Consider the following 19,797-nt stretch of genomic DNA (forward strand, 5'->3'; position numbering starts at 1 on the left):
CCTCCCAAGTGCTGAGATTAAAGGTGTGCACCACCACCACCCGGCCAAGACTTTTTCATAATAAAAGTCCTTTGCTTTGTTTTTATTCCCAACCGCCAAATGTGTGTGTGTGTATATATATATATATTTAATTATTATTATTATACTTATTCAAGTATCTCTGACAGCTTGACTTTTACTCCAGAACTACTCTGTTTAAATGTAAACCACCAGGTGTCCTGGCTCTGTAGAAAACCACAACAGTATATATCAGTATATATCAATATATATATATAGATAGATAGATAGATAGATATAGATATATATTGATATATATATATACTAGCTGCTCTTATTTATGGCAGTCCTCTGTCATTTTTTAGAAATTAGTTTTAATCTGTACCCCTTGACATCGTTTTTGTTTTTGTTATTTTGAGATAAGATATCACTATATAGCCTTGGCTGGCTTGGGATTCCCTATATAGACCAGGCTGGTCTCTTAAGTCCCAGAGATCCACCTTCCAAGTGCTGTGATTAAAAGGCCTGTATTCCACTACTCCCATCTCTCTTTGTACCTTTCTCTCTAGTAATAAACTGTGCTGCAGCTCCTGCCTTTGGGCCATCTCAGACACTCTCTCTTCTTCCTAAAAGCTTATTACCTGTCAGTCTTGGAATAGGCCACTAAAATGATTAGTCACTGAATTATGGTCCCTCCCATGCCTGTATGGGAAAGGTGGAAAGCCACTGTCCATTTCAACCCTTTGTAGCTACATTAGCTTTTCAAGAAGAGCTGGGGTAGTGGAGAATCAGGCTCCTCTGACAACTTATTTCAAATATCTCTGACAGCTGGACCTTTACTCCAGAACTGTGTTTAAATGTAAACCACCAGGTGTCCTGGTACTGTAGAAAACCACAACAGTGGGAAAGTGGCAGGTTAGGAATTCAAGTTACAGGCCAACCTGAGCTCTACAGTAATACCTTACTTCTACGGTATTACTTCTAAAAAATAAATCCAAAGGGACAATTTCCAGCATGGCCTCTGTGGTTCCTTGGTTAGCTGTTTGGTGGGCCTAATGGTACTCTTTTGGAGTCTACAAAGTAAAACAAGATACCGCAGTGCTTTGCCTAGAGAAGACTAACAAAGGATCTTCCTCAGTATAGAACACTCTTATAGAATTTCAGGAAAAGCAACATGGGTAGTTTGGTCGTGGTGGAAAGTATTTTAGGAGATGCTGGCACTGCTGGACCCAACTTCTTTCAGCTGGAGCATCCAGGCAGCTGAAGGACACATCTGCCACATGGTTGTGGTGGTGGAGGCAGGCTGAGGGCACTGGCTAGGCAGAGAAGCAGAAAGACTTAGCTGGCAGAACAAAAACAGATGTTATACTAAAGACAGAAAGTCCCTGAGTATCTTGTACCCATCCCTGATGTCCTAGTTTTAAAAGACAATATAAAAACATTTCCCCTCTCAGAAAGTGTCCCCTCAAAGCTTGATCCTCAGGGAGGTGCTGTTGGAAGGTAGTGAAGCTTTTGATAGGAGGTCCTTAAGGTCATGGGGTGGGAAATGGTCTTCAAAGGGAATTGTGGAACTCCAGCCCCTTCTTCCTCTTTGCTCCTTGGCTTCTGATGAAAGTGGTCTTGTTCTGCTACACACCCTGCCATGGTGTTGCCTTGTCATAGGCCCAAGGCAACAGGGCCAGTAGAGTATGAACTGAAACTACCAAACCCAGCCAAACAGACCTTTTCTCATTACACTCTGCGTGACTGACACTCTAAAGTAAAGGTATCTACAAGTGAGAGATGGCTCAGTGGTTAAGAGTGCACACTGCTCTTGCAGGGGACTCAAGTCCCAACACTCACCTCAGGTGCCTCAGAACCACTCCAGTTCCAAAGGAGTCAGATACCCTCTTCTGCCCTTGTTAGGGACCACATTTATGTTCAGAAACACACATGCACATAGATACCAAATTTTAAAATATTAGAAACATAAAAGTATCCACAAAATACCACAGAGAAACAGAAACCTCTTAATGGATGACAGGATCAATAAAGGCTTCTGAGCCGGGTGGTGGTGGCGTATGCCTTTAATCCCAGCACTCATAAGGTAGAGGCAGTTGGATATCTGTGAGTTCAGGACCAGGCTGGTCTACAGAGTAAATTCCAGGACAGCCACGGCTACACAGAGAAACCCTGTCTGGAAAAAGCAAACAACCAAACGAATGACTTCTGGGTGGTGGGTACGACCACTGAGTGGTACAGGATAAGAGTCAAGTCAGTGCCATTGAATCACCAAGCATAAAACAAAAGCTCTTCTGTGAGCACAGTCTTTACATACGTAGTCTAACAGGCAAACAATCTGGAGTATAGAGTCTGCCGGTGGTGGGGGCAGAAGCTGGTGTAAAGACCTAGAATTAGGTCCTAGGAGCTCAGCTTCCTGCCTGTAGCATCACAAGGAACTTCCATTCTTTAACTTGCTTCTGGGGCTCCAGTGACAAAGGATTGGCAAGGAGGTGCTTATGGAGTTTGGAAAGGCTCTTTTGGAAGGAAAAAATGACTTGTTTACAGCTTTGCTTGGGTTCTGCCATCAGAGTGCTTGCCAGATGTTTTCTTCTACTTTCTAAGCTAGTGTGTCGGATCTGTAAGGCTTCTTTGCTCTGGACTGGGGATATAACCGGGTTGGCAGCCTGCTTGCCTAGCATGCATGGAGCCCTGAGTTCCAGCCCTAGCACCACATAAAGCTGGGTGTGGTCGTGCATGCCTGTAATCTCATCACTTGGGAGGTGAAGGCAGGAGAAGTGGAAGTTTAATTTTGTTATTGGCTATAGTGTGGAAGGTCAGTTTCGTTATTGGCTACAGTGCACATAAGATCGCATGTCCAAAAAATGGGGGAGGGCTCCTTTTCTCAAAGAGCATGAAAGCTAAGCCTGAGTGAACCAGCCAGTGAATCTCCTGCGGGGTCAGCCAAGTTTGACTCACTGCTGTGTAGAGCCAAAGCTTGCTGTTGTCATCTTTATAGCATGTAACAACATTGGTGTTTGACAATAGAGAATCAGACAATACACAGGAAACAGTGTTGCATGGTCACTAAAAGGCTGTGCAGGGACGGAGACGTAAGTTAAGACTGCTTTCTGGTTGTAGTGGTTGCTTTTCTATTGCTGTGACAAAATGTCATGACCAAAGCAATTTAGAAAACACTTCCTGGGCGGTGATGGCACACGGCTTTAATCCCAGCACTTGGGAGGCAGAGGCAGGTGGATTTCTGAGTTCGAGGCCAGCCTGGTCTACAGAGTGAATTCCAGGACAGCCAGGGCTACACAGAGAAACCCTGTCTCGAAAAACAAACAAACAAACAAAAAAAAAAGAAAAGAAAACACTTAAAAACTGGGCATGGAGGTACAGGCTTTTGGTTCTAGCACTCAGGAGACAGAGGCAAGTGGATCTCTCTGTGAGATCAAGGCCAGCCTGGTCTACAAAGCAGTTCCAGGACAGCCAAGACTGTTATACAAAGAAACCCTGTCTTAAAAACAAACAAACAAAACAAAACCATTTAATTTGCCTTATGGTTTCCAAGGATTAGAGTCCATGATGGGCGGAAAAGACATGGTGGTAAGAACAGCTTATTGCTTTCTCTTTCTCCATACCTATCGTCATCTTCAACCCCCACCCCCACCCCTCACCCCTCACCATTCTGAATTGCTGACGTCTGTAAAATCTTTCCTAGATCCTCAGATGTCCATCCCATCCAACTGGCTTCCATGCATGGGCCACCCTAGTCAATCCTCCCTGGGATTTCTTTTCTCCAAGAAAGCAAATCAGAACACTTTCATCCACTAACCCAAGGTACACCCTCCCTTATCTTCATCAGGGGACTTCAGAATGTGGCTCTCTGGAGTTCTCAGAAAGATCTCAGGAACTCTGAGCTGAGTTTCAGATAGGAGAATAGAGCGAGGCAGGCACTTCCACCTTCCCCTCCATCCTACTTTGCAAGCAGCCCTGCTTTGCTGTAAATATCAAGTGACCGCAGGGTTTCCTATAAAGGGCCTCACCGCTCTACATAGTCTAAAAGCCGGTAACTTATGAAAAAGCCTGTCTAAATGGCTTAGTGTGGCATAGTTGACTTTACTATCTGTCCCCACCTAGCTTTATTTTCTACCAACAGCCCATATCAAGGGATGACCTTGCACTCATATATTTCCCTTGCCACCAGCTCCCATAAGCAAGGGCTATGGGTCTGCGCCACCAAGCCTCTCTCAGTAGCGATTGTCTAGAGTCAAATCCGCACTCCAATCAAAACAGGAGATGGTTGCTCTTCTTCTGAAGCACTCCTCTTTTTAAGCTATTCGTTCATGCGTCTCTTCTCAGCCAATCCTGTTGAGAGGCTGTGTGAGCGTCACGAGTTTCCGGGCAGATCGGGGAGGGGGACTTCTCGGCACAGCACAGGCGCACAGCGCCTCTTGCAGGTGCACGGACTCAACGGTTGGAGCACGTGGCGGTTTTGAGCGCGGTGGCGATGTCGCTGTTCAACCTGAGGGCCCCAAGCATTAGGGAGGAGAAGTCGTCGTCAGTGAGGCAAGAGGGACAAGCAGACCACTCTAACTCAGTGAGGATTTGGGTCCTATTTGGTTGGCTTGGATTTATGTCGGTTTGTATCTGTGAAATCCAGGAGAGGAATCAGCTGGCGGGGGAGTTAGCCAACACGCCTGGAAGTATTTGTTTCCCATCTAATTTCAAATGTTTTAAATACCACTTTTAAACGCCTTCAGGCTCAGCTGTGTGCAAGCCACTTTCTCAGCTAGAGGGAACCTCCTTACCAGCAAAGGCTGGCCTTTTGTTCCCTATCCAATTGTTCGCTCCCACAAGTATTAGTTTATATTTTCTTTGGTTCCACCATCAGCAATTACTATAACCGTTCCAGTCTGTAGGAACCCATCAGTGGATAAAACAAGGAGCCCTTCCTTCATGGTGTTTATAGTCCAGGAAGAGAGACAGGCTAGGAAACTTGGAAAAATGTTCCTGGCATACCACCACCACCAACAACAACAACCAGCCATTGTCAAGAGAGATCTTTATTCACTGGCCAAAGATGTTTCTCAATTCAGAGCTGGCTGATAGTAGTGGTCATGTTTTCTGTGACCAAGTCAGGACCTTCCAAGACTCAGGATTAGGCCACGCTGCCCCCTTTTGCTAATTTCATGGTTTGATGATTGTAGTCACTGATGCTGTAGGTGACTTTAAAGAAGAATGGGCTCCAGGTCAAGTTAACCCTGTATTATCCCTTTGGACCAAAGTTTTTTTACATGGTCCCATATATCTGCACGAAACACTCTGAAGACAGAGGCAAGCCGCCTTATCCTTTCTAGTCACCCATGCAAGGCTGGAGTGAAGAGTGTTTTCAGTAGAAACAGTCTTCAGGATGTTAAAAAAAAAAAAAAAAGCCAGGCAGTGGTGGCGCACACCTTTAATCCCAGCACTTGGGAGGCAGAGGCAGGCATATTTCTGAGTTCTAGGACAGCCTGGTCTACAGAGTGAGTTCCAGGGCAGCCAGGGCTACACAGAGAAACCCTGTCTCAAAACAAAACAAAAATAATCTAGGCAACAGTTCTCAACTCACTGCTCAGGGTCAGTTGCAATCTATGGCAGAGCTACTGGGAGACCAGCACTGCATTGCTACGCTGTGTGACCTTCACAGTGAGTGGTTTTTCAGTTCACTGAGAAAGATTAAATTGGGGGAGGGGTTATTTCGGTTTTCTCCTCGGTAATATTACAGGGAGGGCCTGGCCACCCTAAACTTGTTAGAGACGATGCATACGACAGGAAAAACAATCGCATGGACTGACTGACGTGAGTGCCGAGGGCTGAACAGAAAGCAGTCAGGGTAGGTAGACCTCACAAGAGATGACCAGAGAACAAGGAGGAGGAGGGGACTCCCAGGCACAGAGAGGAGGCAAAGGGTAGAGAGAGTGTGACTCCTGCTTGAGAAACCTCAAGAGCCCTTGAATGCGGATGCGCTTTGAGAACCCAACATCCAAAGCACGCAGTGTGATGGAAGCTGTGCATCACACATCTGGGTTAGGTCCTGTCCCACACCCGGTCTCCAGCGTCTGGAGCATGGGCCTAAACTTTCTAGTAGCTTAATCCTAGCTGGTCCTAGTGTTGCACTCTTGTGTTCTTAGCATTAGGGAGAGGTCGGAGGATCAGGAGTTCAAAGTCGTCCACTGACCCATAGCAAGTTCAAGGCCAGCCAGCCTGGGCTACATGAGACTTTGTCTCAAAACAACAAAGAAAAAGCAATCTAAGTTCTCTGAGTTGGGATGTAATTCACAGAATAAACCCAAGGAATTTAAACGGATTCAGAACTAGTTTGTCTTAAAGATGCTGCTTTCTTTCTCAACAAAATGTGGCTAAACTCTCAGGTTTCAGAATCAGACCCTATGTGTGCAGGCAGCAGTGCTGAAGGACTAGAGCTGTAGGAAGGACAGGTGGGCAGGAGGAGGGCCTGACACAGCAGAGCCCACAGAGTCTGGGAACCTGTGTGGTGGCACAAGCCTTTAATCCAGCATTCAACAGTCAGGAGGACTGTGAGTTCAAGGTCAGCCTAGGATAAATACAGAGCAAGATCCTGTCTCAAAAAAAAAAAAAAAAAAAAAGAAAGAAAGAAAAAGAAAAAAGAAAAGACACAGGTGTGGAGATGAGGGCAGGGATGGCAGGGTGATGACCAAAAAGAACCCTCACTTTCCCCTGTTTTCTTGTACCTACTTATGGGCACAGATATATACTAGTAGCAACTGCAAGGAAAACCAACCACATACTGCAGGAACAGCATCTGTTCCTTTGAGCCAGTGTCTCTCACCCAACCCAGGCTGCTGACCAGCAAGCTCCAGCAATCCTTCTTGGCCCTTCTGAGGACCGGGCTTACAGGCTTGCAAGGCCACACCCAGATTTTTACTTGGCTGCTGGGGTTTTGAACTCAAGTCCTCCAGATCCCCAACCAATATTTTCAACATCTTCTGGAAAGTTTGCAAAATATTTAGAACATCTTCCACCCACCTTGGAACAGTTTGAATGCAATGTGTGGTAGACAAGCACTCTACCGCTGAGGTACAACCTTAGGTCCGTCATACCTTTGATTACAGCATTTAGCAAAGATATATTTTTACGTTTGCCTTTCCTACAAACTTCGAGGAATCCCTTGCTACAGGATAAAGGTTTTTTTCCTCCTTCTCCTCCTCCTCCTCTTCTTCCTCCTCTTCCTCTTCCTCCTCTTCCTCCTCCTCTTCCTCCTCCTCCCCTCCGCCTTCCTCCTCCTTCTTTGACACGGGTCTCACTATATAGCCATGGTTGTCCTGGAACTCATTATCTAGACCAGACTGGCCTTGAACTCAGAGAAAACCACCTACCTCTGCCTTCCGAGTGCTGGGATTAAAGGCGTGTGCCATCAGCGCCTGGCTGTTTCTTCCCCATTTTACTAAGAGCCTGGCATGCTCAACAATAAGTTTACAAAAATGCTTGGAGACCATCTGTCCCATCTGGGGACATTTTCTTCAGGGTTGTTACCCAGCTTGTGTTTGGAAATTCCTTCAGAGTCTAGTTAAGGTATTCCTTCTTAAATAATGGCAGCCCTTAGGAAAGAGTTGTAAGTCACTGGAGCTACATTTGGCAACTCTGGTGACTAATATCATCTTATTTTGTACACACACACACACACACACACACACACACACATGCACACACACACACACACACACACGGAGAATTTAATAAAGAAAATGATTTTTTCCTATGTAACTTAAAAGCCAGTTATAAATTACTTCCAACAGACTTTTTAATAATGGTATATCTTTGAAATAAGTTCATGGCCTCCCAAAGAGTGGTTGGTTGGTTTGTTTATTTTCTTTGTCTGCTTGTTTATTTGTTTATTTGGGTTTTTTTTTTTTTTTTGGTTTTTCGAGACAGAGACAGAGTTTCTCTGTATAGCCCGGGCTGTCCTGGAACTCACTCTGTAGACCAGGCTGGCCTCGAACTCAGAAATCCGCCTGCCTCTGCCTCCCAAATGCTGGGATTAAAGGCATGCGCCACCACTGCCTGGCCTGCTTGTTTGTTTGTTTGTTTGTTTAGGCAGGTTCTCTGTAGCCTTGGCTGGCTTGGAACTCAGTTTGTAAACCAGGCTGGCCTTGAATTCATAGAGATCCACCTGCATTTGTCTCTGCCTCTGCCTCCCACATGCTGGCACTAAAGGAGTGAGCCACCACTCCCAGTTTAAAGTGGTTATTTTGGAAAAGTAACATTCACTTGGAAATATTACTTTTGATATGCCTGTTACATGTGTACAAAAAAAAAAGACCAAAATAAAACAAAACAACCAACCCCCAAATCAAAACAAAGCAAAAACTCTCCTTTCAGGCCTGAGACCAGGCCCAGAGTAGAGCTCTGGTCTAGCATGCCAGAGGCTTCAGTTGCATTCCCTTGGAGGAAACAGATAAAGAGGGGAGGAAGCGGGACTAGAGGAAACTTTTAGAAGAAGTTAGATTAGATGGGGTTTTTTGTTTTGTTTTGTTTGAATAAAGGATGCAGAACAGGGACAGATGACCTAAGCCTGGACTGGGGACAGAAGCTGGAACCAGCTGGAGGGGAGGCGTTTGCTTGTTCAATGTGAATGTGGTGGCAAACCAGGAAGAGTCAATGGTCTTGAGAGATGTTTCACAGAGGTTCTGAAGAGACCAGATGGAAACGTTTCTCCCTTACATCAGAGAGCAAGCTTCCAGTGACTGTGTTTGCTGGGTTCAGGGTCACTTTGCACTGAGCATGACAACTAAACTCTGCCAGATTTCATCTCCCCAGACACTATTTTTCATGGTTCCCTGCTGACACAGTTTTTTTTGACTCAGTCTAATAGACAAGACAGACTAGTAAAAGGATATATACAATATAGCCACATGGGAAGCCATAATCAGACATGCTGGTCCTCCTTATGTCTTCCCGGTCCTTGAGCAAGGACCAAACTTAATCAGTTGGATGCAGGAAGTTCTTTGAATACACCACACTGATGAGAGTCTTGCTATAATAAGGCTTCTGGTTTCATGCATATGTATATGTGTGTAAACACACAATGGATATATATGAATGTGTGTGTGTTCCAGTCCTTTTCTTTTTTGAGGTGAAGTCTTGTGTAGCCCAGACTGACCTCCAACTCTCCAAGGACAATAAAGGAGGTTGACCTTGAACTTCTGATCCTCCCTCTTCCACCTCAGGGGCTTGACTATAGGCAGGAACTACAGCAAATCACTCCTTTTACACATCTTTATTTATAGGAGTATTTTCCAGACTGGAGAGTTGGCTGGGAGGTTACAAGCACTGGTTGCTCTTGCAGAGGACTGGAGTTGGATTCCCAGAACCACCATGGTTGTTCACCATCTATACCTCCAGTTCCAGGAGATCCAGCACTACGTCTCCACCGGCACCAGGAACACATGTGGTACACAGGCACACACACAGGGAAATCACTCATATACGTAAGTTATCATGGAAATGTAATGAAACAGTATCTCTCCAGCACTTCTTTTCCTTTTTCTCCAGCCTTTGGACTTTTCCCCAAGAATGAAAATGCTTCTGTTGGATATCTGGATGCTTCTGGCCTTGATTCCTTGTCCAGGTGAGGGTATCTAGACAAGTTCCTTTAGTCACTATGTGCCAGGACACACTTGGGTGATGACTCAGAAGGGGATGGGGTGATGGTTAATCTCAGTTGTCAACTTGATTCGATCTGGGATCTCCTAAGAGACAGACCTCTGGGCATGCCTGTGGGGGATTATTTTGATTTGGTTCATTGGAGTGGCAAGCCCCGCCCAATGTGGGTGGCAACATTCTGTAGGCTGGGAGCCTGCACTGAATAGAAAGGAGAAAATGCCCTGATGGTGGTGGTGGCACACACCGTTAATCCCAGCACTTGGGAGGCAGAGGCAGGTGGATCTCTGTGAGTTTGAGGCTAGCCTGTCTGCTGAGAGTGTTCCAGTATAACCAGAGCTGAAGGAGAAAGTGAACTGAGCTCACGCATCCGCGCTCCTGATCGGAGATGCATGTGCTGAGTTCCTCAGGTTCCTGCCTTGACTTCCCTCCTGTGATGAGAAGAAATGTTTTCTAGAAGTGTAAGCAGAAATAAAAACCTCTCTCCTACATTGCTTTTGTCGGGTTACTTTATCATGGCAACAGAGAAAGGAATTAAGATGAGACATGGGACATCTGGAGCAGGCTGACACCCCTCATCTGGACCCTTGGGAGAGACACTTAGGACACAGAATCTTTACAATTTGTTTTTTTTTTTTTTTAAAGATTTATTTATTTATTATATATGAATACACTGTAGCTGTCTTCAGACACACCAGAAGAGGGCATCAGGTTTCATTACAGATGGTTGTGAGCCACCATGTGGTTGCTGGGATTTGAACTCAGGACCTCTGGAAGTGCAGTCAGTGCTCTTAACCACTGAGCCATCTCTCCAGCCCGAATCTTTACAATTTAATTATTACTGTAGCCCAGATTAATAGAGTGTCAGAGCTTCAGAACTCTGTAAAGGGACTATGTCTTCTACCTGGCTCTCTGCTGTCCCACACTGCACTGTTTCTTCCTCTTCTCTGTCTCTCTCCCTCTCTCATACACACATAATGATAGCTGATGTAAATGCACATGTGTATACACATACACTAACAAAATTTTCAAAAACCCCTGGGGAGTTGATTTGTTTTTTGTTTGTTTGTTTTTGTTTTGAGACAGGGTTTCTCTGTGTAGCCCTGACTGTCCTGAAACTCACTCTGTAGACCAGGTTGGTCTTTAACCCACAGAAATCCTTCTCCCTCTGCCTCCCAATTCCAATTCCTGGGACTAAAGGCATACACCACAACCACACTGACAGTTTTATACAATGCTGGGGATTGAACCCAAGGCTTTGTGCATATTAAGCAAGCAATGGACCGGGTAAGCTACATCCCCAGCTCCTTTTTAATTTTCTCAAAAGTATTTGTCCTGGGGCTGGGAAGACGGTTCAGCCATTACGAGTGTGGTTGCTCTTGCAGAGGGTCTAGACTTGGTTCTCAGGAGCCGCACGGCCATTCACCATCATCCAATACTTCTGTTCCAGGAGATTCAGTCTCTTCTGATTTCCATGTGTGCTTGATGCAAAGACATAAGGCAGGGCCCTTTCACTGGGCCCCACCTTTTAAAGGGCCCCTCTCCTCCCAATAGTGCCACAGTGGGCAACAAGCTTTTAGCATATGGGCTTCTGAGGACACTTAGGATCCAAACCTTAACATAGGCTAAACTTGCAAACATTGAAACAGATTCATTTTATCAGCATCACAAAGCAAAATGGAGCAATCTCAGCGAAGAGGGAGAAAATTCTATGGGATACTCGTGAGCTTGGGAGCTACCTTGAGGCCTTTCCTTCTCTTGTCCTGTGTAGAGAAGGGTTCCCAAGAGGCTTGCTTTGTTCTCAGCATTTTCCCAGGTGTTCACTAGCTGGTACTCTGTCTGAGGAGGAGCTGCAGCCTGCAGTTTTACAATCATTCCAGGCGATTCTGGAGGAGGTAGCCCTTAACTATCATTTGAGAGAAATACTGCTTTGGAGTGGAAGAATGAAGACCCCATTAGGGTCTTTAGTGCCTGATTCCAGACCTCTATAAAGACCTCTAGAAGCTTACAAAGAATGCTTTCCAGGAGGTGACTTTTTGGAACGACTTAGATTCTGTGGCAAGATCTAGAGACGACAGGAGGGTAAGGAGTGAGGTTGGGATCAGGACTGTCCCTTTGTGATGGAAGGGCTAACTCACCGGCTCCTAAAACTTTGTTATCCTTGACAGGTTCCCTCTTCTCCAACCTAGATCGCATGACCAGAATGGCCTCTCGACACATTCTGGATCTCCTGGTCCTCACCAGCACGTTTGGCATGTGTGCTTCTTTTCAGGGACCACAGAAGAGCTGTTTCAAGTGTCTGTTCATCCAGCTCAGGCCCTGGTAGAGTTCGGACACTCCCTAACCGTCAACTGCAGTACCACCTGTCCAGACCCTGGGCCCAGTGGAATTGAGACATTCTTCAAGAAAACACAGCTAAGCAAAGGATCCCAGTGGAAAGAGTTTCTCCTGGAGGACATCACTGAGAACTCTGTGCTGCAATGCTTCTTCTCTTGTGCAGGGGTGCAGAAGGACACAGCGCTCGACATCATCATGTACCGTGAGTACTGTGGAGGGTGGAGGCCTCAGAAGAAGAGAGGAATAGGGAGGCAGGAAGGCATCCTGTTTAGGAAGAATTAGGGCAGGAAGTTTTCTTAGGGGAGAGAATTACACACACACACACACACACACACACACACACCCCAAGTAAAGATTCAACCATACTGTCAGGATTCTCTCCCTTAGTACAGGCTGCCGTCTGAGTTTACAGCATAAGCCATGGGGTATCCTTAAGAATACACAGACTATACAGGGAGTAGATGCTTAAGAATGCTAGCCTCCGAGTGGCCAGACAAGTGGAGAAATGTAAGATGAGTGCTGGCTTATTTGCTGCCAGCTCTTAGGATAACCAGGGAGTGCAAGAGGGACAGTCTTGAGCTGAGGCAGTTAGAGAAGCCTGTGGTGCAGGCCCCGCGAGGCCCTCTTTACAAAGAAGGAAAGAGGCTCTGAGGTGTTGGGACTGGTAGGCAGGTTCCTACAAGGGCCATCTAAAGGGAAGAATGACTGGGATCTCCGTGGGAAGGATGGAGTAGTTTTCATGGACTGCTAAAGACCTACTTATGCCTTTGAAACCTCTGATAAGAAATAAAATGTTTCCAAATGGCAGGAATAATCAAAGCAGAGAACTTCCTGTCACAGAAAGTAACTGTCACAGTTCCTGGCCACGGCCACCTTCGGTGGACAGAGAGCTGGAAGTCTAACTCATCCCCCAAAGCTTTAAGGGTTGCAATCCCTTTCTGCTGAGACATTTCCTTCTGGTGGTGAACGGCCCCTCATGAAGGCTTGCCTTTTTGTCTTAAAGAGCCACCAGAGCAGGTGATCCTGGACTTGCAGCCCGAGTGGGTGACTGTGGATGAAATCGCCACAGTGAAGTGTCATGTGCCCAGTGTGGCACCCCTGCAGAGCCTCACCCTGACCCTCCTCCAGGGTGACCGAGAACTGCACAGAAAAGTCTTCCTGAGTTTATCTTTGGTATCCCAAAGAGCTGAGGTCACTGTCAATGTCAGAGCCCACCGGGAGAATGACAGGCACAATTTCTCCTGCCGAGCAGAACTGGATCTGAGCCCACAAGGTGGGGGGCTGTTTCATGGCAGCTCAGCCACCAAGCAACTCCGGATCTTTGGTGAGTCAGGGTCCAGCCATGAAGGGAGCCCAGGGCCTGCTTTGTCCTTTGAGACTCTGTTTCCACAGGGTTTAGGAGTGAGGGTGACTAAACCTCACCTCTGGTTCACCATTAGCCCTGTTCCCTTCCACAGCGTCCCATGTGACACATGACTATGGCTTTCTTCCTTTCTTTTTCCCAATTACTCGGCAGAATTCTCTCAGCATCCCCAGATCGGGGTGCGTTCGCTGCTGGAAGTTGGGATGACTGAGCTTGTGAGCTGTGAGGTGACAAAGGTGTTTCCAGCCCAGGAAGCTGTCTTCCGAATATTCCTGGAAGACCAGGAGCTGAGCCCTTTCTCTTCCTGGAAGGAAGACGCAGCATGGGCCAGTGCAACCATGTGGGCCATGGAGACAGGTGACCAGGAGCTGACCTGCCTTGTGTCTCTGGGTCCCGTGGAGCAGAAAGCAAGGAAACCAGTGTATGTCTACAGTAAGTGACCCTACCCCTTCTCCACATAGGGTCTCTGCTAAGGAGAGTTTGCATAGCAATGTGTATGGGCTACGTGCAGCTATTTATGCTTGCTAACCTCTGCTGGCGTCTACTAGTGAGCATTAGCTTTCCTCTTTCTCTGGTGGAGGTGGGTTAGAGACATGACGGCGACAGCACCTCTCTGTGACCTCCACCTTCAGCTTCCAAACCTGTCCTGCCAAGAGGGAAATTGTAGATGCTGGAGCTTCATTCTAGAATAAGCATTTGAAAGGAGTAAGGAATCTGCACGATAAGGAGACATCTTGTTGTCCTCGAAGGAGAGACATAGCCTAATGTGGCCAGTATATTGTTGAAGGGAAGCTCCCAGTCCTTAAACCACATTGTTGTCCCCTCTCTTCAGCCTTTACAGAAGCAATGATGTTATCCCAAGTCTCTCCTGACATCGTCTACCCGAGGAGACCTCCAGCAAGAAGAGGAGAGACGTGCACACCAGGCTTGGAAATGTGTCCACTGTTCTTTTACGTTTCTTTGTAGGTTTCCCTCCACCCATCCTGGAGATAGAAGATGCTTACCCTCTGGCAGGGACAGACGTTAATGTGACCTGCTCAGGTCATGAGTTAACATCACCTATCCCTACTCTTCGGCTCCAGGGATCCCTAAACCTCTCTGCTCCCGGGGAGCCTGCCTGGCTTCTGTTTACTGCCAGGGAGGAAGATGATGGCCGGACTCTCTCCTGTGAGGCCTCTTTGGAGGTACGGGGCCAGCGACTGGTCAAAACCACTGAGATCCAGCTTCATGTCTTATGTGAGTAGAGGCCTATCCCCCTGGACAAACTCGAGATACTTAGTTCCCTTTCCAGAGATGTTGGCTAGTAGCTTTGTTAGTAGAGGGGCCACACTTTTCTAGTTGAGAAAACCCAGAGAAGAAAACAAAATGAACTGTCACCAAGCTTGTCTTGCCCTCAGGAAAGTGAGTGAGAGCAAGATGGGAGAGGCAGCCCAGAAAGGCAAGGGCCTCCTGTCGTCAGACACTGTTAGTCAGCGGCTGGGAGATGTAACAGAGGAGGGGACAGCCGAGGCTACCGCTAAGAAGAAAAACTGCCAGAATTCCAGATCAAGATTTGTGTTTTGGAAACTGAGAAAATCCTTATTTCTGAGCTCACCCTTGCCCAATGAGAACCTAAAATGGAAAAGTCCCCTGGGTCTCACCAACAAGGCTGCGTTATCACCTAGCCTGAGTCCACAGAAATGCCCTAGGCTGCAAGGGATAAGAGGCTTTGGTTTAGGCAGGAAGCTGATTCTCTTCTCCATGAAAAGGAAAGTGTTGGGTTAAGGGAGCAGGTTTTGAGTTGATGGGGATGGGAACTGTGAAAGGAAGTGAGAAGGGAACAGGACATAGAACTGGGCTCCTGGCGGGGCTGTCTTGCAGACAAGCCAAGGTTTCAGGAATCCGGCTGTCCTGGCAACCAGATATGGGAAGAAGGGATGGATCAGATGCTTGCCTGCATCCCAGAGGGAAACCCCATCCCGGCTTTGGTGTGTACCTGGAATGGGATGATCTTTGACCTTGATGTACCTCAGAAGGCCACCCAGAACCACACGGGAACCTACTGCTGCACAGCAACCAACCCACTAGGCTCTGTCAGCAAAGACATTGCTGTCATTGTCCAAGGTACCTACTACACTAGCTGCCTGGCTGGGATAGAGTGGCACCCCAGGGGTTTAGGATTCTCACACAAGCATGGAGGGAAGAGAGATGTTCAGGGGCTGGAAAACACGGGACGTGGGGACGTGGGGTTGGTGGCTTGGGGCAGAATGATTTTCTTGTCCTCAACCCGCTTTCCCGACCTATGTCTTCTGTGCTACACAGGCCTGCATGAGGGGATCAGCTCCTCCACCATCTTCATCATCATCGTCTTCAGCCTGGGCATGGCTGTGATCACCATAGCAGCATATCTGAACTACCACCCCTGCAAGAGAGGCAGTAGGAAACGGACAGACAGGCAGAAAGAGCAGAACAAAGGCGAGGAGAGCCGGTTCTCGGATATACAGGCTGAGGAGTGCAAAGCACACGCGCATCTCTGCTGACCACAAACAGCCCTTTGCTTGAGTGTGACCTCAGCTACCAGGGTTTACAGGAACGCAAGAGTGGGCCAAGGAGGAAAGAGGAGACAATGTGAGGCCTCATTTCCTTACATTCTGTTGTCCCCCAAAGCCGGGTTTCAGGGCCCCACGTGGCTTGCATCCAGTCCATCTGGCGCTCTTTTCTCTTTTGAGTTTATTCCAGTTTGTTAGATATTTCAGTCTGCTTGTTCCATCTGCTGAGGGATCCTCTCACTCCATGTTTAACTAGTCTAGTCTCAGGCACACAGAAGGCCCTGCCCTTGCGCCTCATTCCCACTGCCCACCTCTCAAACAGCAAGGGAGAAGGGTCATCAGAAATATCCTGGAGCGCATTGCTCAGGGTTTCCAGATGACTTCATAGTTCAGGGACAAGACTTCATAGGATAGGTAGCAAACCAAATAGGCAGGAATTAGAACTCTTCCCCTGTCCATACTCCCCTGCTCCCCAGACTGTGCCCACTGACATCATGAAGGGCACTGGCTGGTTATGCTTCACCCTAGTAACCCTCTGCAATTTCATTTGGGACCAATGACATTGCTTACCTAGTTTTCTAACAAAACAAAAACCCCAGGACTTACTATGCAGCACAAGATGGCCTCAAACTTGTGATCCCCTAGCCTCAGCCTGCTGAGTGCTGAGACTACAGGTATGTACCATCATACCCTAACTAACTTTTGGAGGGCAGCTTTAAAGTGGAAGATAGACTACTTCCATGAAATTGGCCTTAGGGCGCCACACTCTGAATTCCTTTCTGTTAGAGGCAGAGTCCCAGGTTTACTCTCCCTCTCCACAAGAATTGCCTGTTTTTGTCACCTGAGATGGAAGGATACAACCCCACGGCAGTGTGCTTAACACACAGATGGGTCTCTGTTCTGTCACCAGAATCTCTGTGACTGGGTCACCCTGCGCTCAGCTTCCTCCATGGTCCTTTGGAAGGACAGTGTCTGCCTAGGTGAAGGCTTGAAGAACATCAAGCCAGGTCTTTGCTCCAGAGCTGTCATGAAATGTCTACTGAGATGTTAGCTGTGGCAAAATAAAACAGGCTTTGTGAAATCTGAGTTTCTTCTCTCACTGTCATAAGTGAAGCTTTTGTTATGTTAAACCAAATGGTTGCATTTCAGAACTTTGAGGATAGCTTCCAGTTGGTAACATGAGCAGCCAGCCTACGGCTAGCAATGTCTCAGCTCCAGTCAGCAGCCAGTTTTTCCTGCTCTCAAAACCAAAGCTCACACTCATAACCAGTTTCCACCTTACAGTTAGCTAGAAACAAAGCAGTATCATATACCAAAGGGCGTCTCCCTTTTTTCCTGGACCATCCTGAATTTGAGGTTAAGGAATTGGTATAAAAATTATCCTTTGGTTTCACTGTACAAAACAACAGAGGCCCTGTGGTAAACTGTTGTCTTTGCTTCTACAAACCTAAACTCTGCGAGGAATGTGCTTAATTTCCATTACTGTGACTCACGTACTCTTCTGTGGTAGGTCAATCCACAAGAAAGAGTGATTGCCTCTATAGTTTCAAGTCTTCGACTTGTTTGGGCTTGTGTAGAGGCAGCATATGGTGGTGAGAGCACAGAGGAGGCCTTCCACGCCATGGAAGCAGGAAGCAAAAAGAGAAATGTGAAAGGGCCAGAATTCTAGGAATCACCTTGGGACATTTCACTAGGCGCCATCTTGTTTCATGGCCTCCCAATTGTGCCATGGTCTGGGAGCCCTTAAGACATGTGCCTTAGGGGGACCCAAATTCAAAATTGAAGGCACATTCATTTCTATGACCAGAAATGTGTAGTTTGTTTAGAGAAAGTCTAACTCAGGACATAGAACGTATTTCAAGTTTGTAAGTCAGTATTCCCTGAAAGGCCTTCCCACACAGAATTTGGTAGTTCCTCTCAAACAAAGTCATCTTCTCAAGGTAAGCATGTGGGAAAGTACGTTAGGAAGCAGATTTAAGACAGATACACAGCCGGGCGGTGGTGGCGCACGCCTTTAATCCCAGCACTTGGGAGACAGAGGCAGGTGGATTTCTGAGTTCGAGAGTTCAAGGCTAGCCTGGTCTACAAAGTGAGTTCCAGGACAACTAGGGCTACACAGAGAAACCCTGTCTCGAAAAACAAAACAAAACAAAAAAGACAGATACACAGACCGTCTGAATCTAGGGACCGAAGCCATCTTACTGTCTTAGATTAGCTGCACCAGGCCTGGTCAGCATCAGTCACATTTGCAAATGCCACCTAGGAAATGCTAAGGCACATGAGCCTAATCATTGATGATGTCATTGGCTTCCTAGGCCCAGCAAGGGGAGCTAGTGGATTAGATGCTGTGATTTCTCACTGCCACTTGGTGCCACTATTAGCAGATGGCCCTGCTAGGTCCCTGTTGGGTTAGCTGCCGTGGATCTCAGATGATCCTTCTGACTCCTGCCCCGCTTTCCATGGTTACATCTCTCATAGGTTTTGTGTGTTGACACAAACTAGAGTCATCACAGAGAAAGAATCCTCAGTTGAGGAAATGCCTCCATGAGACCCAACTGTAGAGCATTTGCTCAATTAACAACAGGGGAGAGCCCAGCCCATTGTGGGTGGCGCCATCCCTGGGCTGGTGGTCCTGGATTCTATAAGAAAGAAAGCTGAGCAAGCCATAAGGAGCAAGCCAGTAAGCAGCACCCCTCCATGGCCTCTGCATCAGCTTCAGGTTCCTGACCTGCTTGAGTTCCTGTCCTGACTTCCTCCATGATGGACTATTACTTGGAAGTATAAGGCAAATAAACCCCAACTTGCTTTTAGGTCTTGGTGTTTTGCCACATCAATAGAAATCCTAACTAAGGCAGTGCGTATCTGTGTGTCTCTTTCATAGTTACACCTTTTGTTTTTGATTCTGAGACAGAGTCTCTCTATGTAAGCCAGGATGGCCTGTAACTTGCTATGTAGACTATACTGGCCTTGAATACATAAAATATCTACCTGTCTCTGACTTCTCAGTATTGATATTAAAGGTATGTGCCACCATGCCTGAAACATAAGCCTAAGACTTTGAACACCCCCAAAGACAATTCTTAACAATATTGGCACTATTCCTTCCAAGACAGAAGACAGGAAAAAAAATTCTACTAGAACTCCATTTCATAGTAAACTCTCAAGCTTGGGACCAGGAGATCCCTGGAAAGGATGGGGAGACATATATATTCTCAATTTAACTGTCAAACCTTGACACAACTTAAAGTCACTTGAGAAGAGAGGCACAATTGAGAAGTTTTCCCAGTTAGGTTGTCCCGTGGCCTGCCTTGGGGGTGGGGCTTATTTATGTACTAATGTAGGAAGACCCATCCCACCATGGGTGGTGCTATCTCCTGGGAAGGTGATCCACATAAGAAAACGGTCTAAACCCGAGTCTGAGAGCAAACCAGCAAGGAACATTCCTTCATGGTTTTTCTGAGTTTCTGCCCTGACCTCCCTCAATAATGGACTGAATGAAACCTATGTGCTGAAAGACTCCCTTTCCTCCCTGAGTCACTTTTTGTCAGAGTTTTATCACGGCAACAAAATGAAACTACAACACCAGCAACTGAAAACTCACCACTGACCATTGGGCTAGGCTAGGAGTAGATCCTGTCTATCTCTTAGCCAAAGGGGCGGGGACACGTGGGGAGGGGGCTTCTACACGAGAGCTGTAGCACTTGTATTAACTATTCAGGACAAACTAAAGAAGATATGGGAAGACTACAACTAGGCTAAACGGCTTCATGCCTTAGGAAAGGAGAACTCACCTGCTAGTACAATTCAAAAGGCCATTAATTACTCTCCTTAATCTGTCACTTAACCATGTTTTTAAAATGTGTGTGTGTGTGTGTGTGTGTGTGTGTGTGTGTGTGTGTGTGTGTGTGT

General features: G+C 46.8%; 1 protein-coding gene across 1 annotated transcript; it reads left to right on the forward strand.

Moving 5' to 3' along the window:
- Positions 1-9,573: 9,573 nt before the first annotated feature.
- Positions 9,574-15,879, forward strand: LOC114632203 (intercellular adhesion molecule 5). The gene is made up of 7 exons (XM_028780720.1): positions 9,574-9,628; positions 11,933-12,199; positions 13,001-13,321; positions 13,514-13,792; positions 14,327-14,596; positions 15,221-15,463; positions 15,662-15,879. Exons 1-7 carry the CDS (start codon positions 9,574-9,576, stop codon positions 15,877-15,879), a joined length of 1,653 nt encoding a protein of 550 aa, XP_028636553.1.
- The last annotated feature ends 3,918 nt before the right edge of the window (positions 15,880-19,797 follow it).

This window comes from Grammomys surdaster, unplaced genomic scaffold, assembly GCF_004785775.1.
Source record: "Grammomys surdaster isolate TR1022 unplaced genomic scaffold, NIH_TR_1.0 371, whole genome shotgun sequence".
Lineage (NCBI taxonomy): Eukaryota > Metazoa > Chordata > Mammalia > Rodentia > Muridae > Grammomys > Grammomys surdaster.

Bases quoted from the DNA above. Each gene is read 5' to 3' on its own strand.
- LOC114632203 (XM_028780720.1), top strand. From the start codon at position 9,574: ATGAAAATGCTTCTGTTGGATATCTGGATGCTTCTGGCCTTGATTCCT. The intron at 12,200-13,000 runs GTGAGTACTGTG...TTTGTCTTAAAG, and splicing joins GCTCGACATCATCATGTACC to AGCCACCAGAGCAGGTGATC. The intron at 13,322-13,513 runs GTGAGTCAGGGT...ATTACTCGGCAG, and splicing joins CAAGCAACTCCGGATCTTTG to AATTCTCTCAGCATCCCCAG.